Source organism: Penaeus monodon, chromosome 27 (assembly GCF_015228065.2).
Source record: "Penaeus monodon isolate SGIC_2016 chromosome 27, NSTDA_Pmon_1, whole genome shotgun sequence".
Classification (NCBI taxonomy): Eukaryota; Metazoa; Arthropoda; class Malacostraca; order Decapoda; family Penaeidae; genus Penaeus; species Penaeus monodon.
In genome coordinates, this window is record NC_051412.1 from 18,201,626 (window position 1) to 18,202,277 (window position 652).

At 40.0% G+C, this 652-nt stretch overlaps 1 protein-coding gene across 1 annotated transcript in view; it reads right to left on the bottom strand.

Annotated features, from left to right (window-relative positions):
- The window catches only part of LOC119590638 (adenomatous polyposis coli protein-like), a gene marked incomplete in the record, with an annotated part of 64,935 nt that overhangs the window by 9,092 nt on the left and 55,191 nt on the right, over positions 1-652 (bottom strand). Inside the window, 1 exon segment of the mRNA XM_037939317.1 lies at positions 274-513. Within this exon segment, the coding sequence (XP_037795245.1) occupies positions 274-513 (240 nt within the window).

Sequence of the window (652 nt, forward strand, 5' to 3'; positions counted from 1 at the left end):
GCTCTCTGTTCTGTATAGATTTCAGGAGAAAAGTGTGTTTTTATGAATGTACATTTTCAAATTACCTTAGAAAAAAATAAAACAATTGCCTGCCACAGTTGGGAAGAGAATTATATGAAAGTTCTGAATAGTCTGATAGGACATAAAAGTTTACATACATGAAGCTTTGTAAACTGAATCAAAAGCAAGTTCTTATTATATTCAAGTTACTCATCCAGTCCAAAAAAGTCCTTTCCTTGACATGAAAAAATCCATCACCTCAGCCCAACCTACCTTGGGCATGGCAGATTGAATGCACTGCTCCAAGAGGTTGTCATTGTCGGAGGAGTTATCACCAGAGTCATTGAGACTGGGACGCAAGCTTGGGCCATGCAGGTCCTTGCTAGATTCTTCACCAGGTATTGACAGCTGAGACAGGTCTGAGATGGAAGCTGCATGAGAGATGTTGGCAGGTGTGTCCTCTGTGCAGTAGGTACGCAGAGTATCTCCTCCCCAAACCCCACCTCCAATGCCCTGTGGAAGAACTCTCTGTCAAAAATTGCATGAGCTTGAGTACAACTCTAATATATTAATCACCCAAGGAAGTACTGGTGAAATAAACTAATATGAAAGTTGCTTTAAGATATAATATACCATGACAGTGTTTTACATT